At 38.8% G+C, this 2,349-nt stretch overlaps 1 protein-coding gene across 1 annotated transcript in view; it reads right to left on the reverse strand.

Annotated features, from left to right (window-relative positions):
• Positions 1–660: 660 nt before the first annotated feature.
• ARL14EPL (ADP-ribosylation factor-like 14 effector protein-like) overlaps positions 661–2,349 on the reverse strand; it is a 3,324-nt gene continuing 1,635 nt past the window's right edge. Inside the window, exons 2-4 of the mRNA XM_009083900.1 lie at positions 1,547–1,672; positions 1,215–1,354; positions 661–883 (exon numbers count right to left, since the gene is read on the reverse strand). Of these exons, the coding sequence (XP_009082148.1) occupies positions 661–883; positions 1,215–1,354; positions 1,547–1,672 (489 nt within the window). The remainder of the gene's footprint in view (positions 884–1,214; positions 1,355–1,546; positions 1,673–2,349) is intronic.

A 2,349-nucleotide genomic window follows, 5' to 3' on the forward strand; every position in this document is an offset into this window, starting at 1 on the left:
ACTTTGGATGCCTCAACTATGAGTGGACACACTGCGTAGGACTTCCCAATTGCTGGGAAAGGCTCTCCAAACCCTCGCCACAATCTGGGGCTCCCCAGTGACTGCGGGTCTGGATGATGATAAAGCATTAGGGCAATTGGTCATGTATCTTTCTTAATCATTATTCTTTCCTGTATGTAGAAATGATTAGGTGCATTACCTTTCTTATTGTCTTTGTTGTTTGTGCTGTTTGTATTAGAGCTTTCTTAACTAACCTTATATGTAAATATATTATTCATTTTTCTATTATCTTAAAACACCATTAGTAAAATAAAATCCTATTCTTCTCATTGGTGGCTGGGTTGTTGCCCTCATCAATTGGCAGAACAGCTTCCCAGTGTAAGAAAATTATAATTCCACAGCAGTCCAGATACCTTCAATTTTAAAAAGTCAGGATTTAGAAAGGACTGACAAGATGGCTCAGAAAAGCTCACAACGATGAGAAAGAATGAAATACATCCTTTTGCTTTATGGGGAAGGTTAAAGTTTGCTAGGTAAGCAGCAGTAAAGAAACATGAGCACTGTTGCCGTGTACTTCACTAGAGACAATTTATAAACTCAAGATTTACAACATAAAGAAAAAAATAATATTGCTTAGGCACAGAAACTGATAGAACTAAATCAATCCGGGTCAACAAATGGCATCATGCTGATCACATTCCCAGCTTCTGTCTCAATTGCATCATAAACCCATTCTCTATTGCAGCGACATTGTGGTCCACACTTATTTGAATTGCATTTGGGGCAAGGATAGAAGCAACCCAGGCAATCCACATCCAGGCAGTCACACAAATCGATGTTATTACAAAGCAGCCTGCCATGTTGGTCATACTTCTTTGTAGAGCTGTGAAAGAGAACAAAAAGTGATTCTCAGAGAATGCTTCAAGGCATTCAGAGACTAAGCCAAACAAATGTGGAGAATGTCTGTACTTAACAAGTATTTACTCTTTAACAATCTCACAGCATAATGTCCTAATTGCCACAGCCATTGGTATTTAAAAATGAAAGTGTGGCAAAGAAGTACATCAAAGTTCTCTTAAGTCACATAGAAAAATCTTGTTTTCCCAACACAGCTTTCATGTCTAGTAAGAAATCTCTCCACAAAATATTAATGCTTTTATTCAGCATACCAGCCAGTTTTTAAAGGAAAATGTATAACAAAGTATCAGTCTTACTTGGACTTATAAGAAAGGGCTTTTTTCATTTGTGACATGCATGCTTTCTTCTGCTGCTGTCTGATTTCAGGATTGAAGTCTGCAAACTGAGGTCCTGGATTTTCAAAGGCTAAGCACTTTAACAGTTTCTCGAGTTTTTGCTATAAATAAACAGATAGTTTATAATTACTACAATTGGAAAGTATGTTTATTAGCTGCCAAGTGTCCTCATTGACTTTCAAATGAAATTAAAATTAATATTCTTGGTAACTTAACACAGGTAGGAAAATGAAGCAATTAGGATCACATTGTTTAAAATGTTTGCTTGTCTAACAGTTGAGTATTCCTTTTACCGACTCTGTGTCCTGACAGGAGGTAGAACAACTGTGACTCTGAATACATGACTCTAGTACAGTGGCATGGAGTTTGCAAGTTGTCTTGTGAGAGGTAGAATTATGTATTTTGTTCTTCAGTTTTATCTGTAATGTAAAAAAAAGTACTATTATTATAAGCATTAGTGTTCCATGTGGGAGCCAGTGATATAGCTAAGAGAGGCCTAAAAAGCACTAAAAAAGACTACAGAACCCTGGGAGAAATGGTTAAGGGCTATGACATACATCATTCTGTCAGGTCCAGGGTGAGGGGTTGAGGAGCCACATGCCTCATGGAAAAGGAAGACTAGAGACAATGTGGGCCCTCTCCAGAAGGAAACAGGAGACATGGCAATGACTTCTTTTCCTCAGTCTTCAACTCCAAGTGCTCCAGCCACACTGACCAGGCCAAGAAAAGCAAAGGTGAAGACAGGGAGAATGAGACCCCTGAGCACACTGTAGAAGAGGATCAGATTCAAGACCACTTAAGGAACCTGAATATGCATACATCTATGGGTCCTGATGAAATTTTATCCTCGAGTCCTGAGGGAAGTGGCTGATGAAGCTGCTAAGCTACTCTCTGTAGTTTTTGAGAAATCATGGCAGTCAGGTCCCGGGAAATATAACCCGTATTTTTAAAAAGGGGAAAACGGAAGAATCAGAAAACTATAGACCCATCATTTTCACCTCTGTGCCTGGCAAGATCATGGAGCAGATTCTCCTGGAAGCTGTGCTTAGGCACATGAAAAGTGAAGAGGTGATTGATAATAACCAATATGACTTTG

The sequence above is a fragment of the Acanthisitta chloris genome, unplaced genomic scaffold (assembly GCF_000695815.1).
Source record: "Acanthisitta chloris isolate BGI_N310 unplaced genomic scaffold, ASM69581v1 scaffold19640, whole genome shotgun sequence".
NCBI lineage: Eukaryota > Metazoa > Chordata > Aves > Passeriformes > Acanthisittidae > Acanthisitta > Acanthisitta chloris.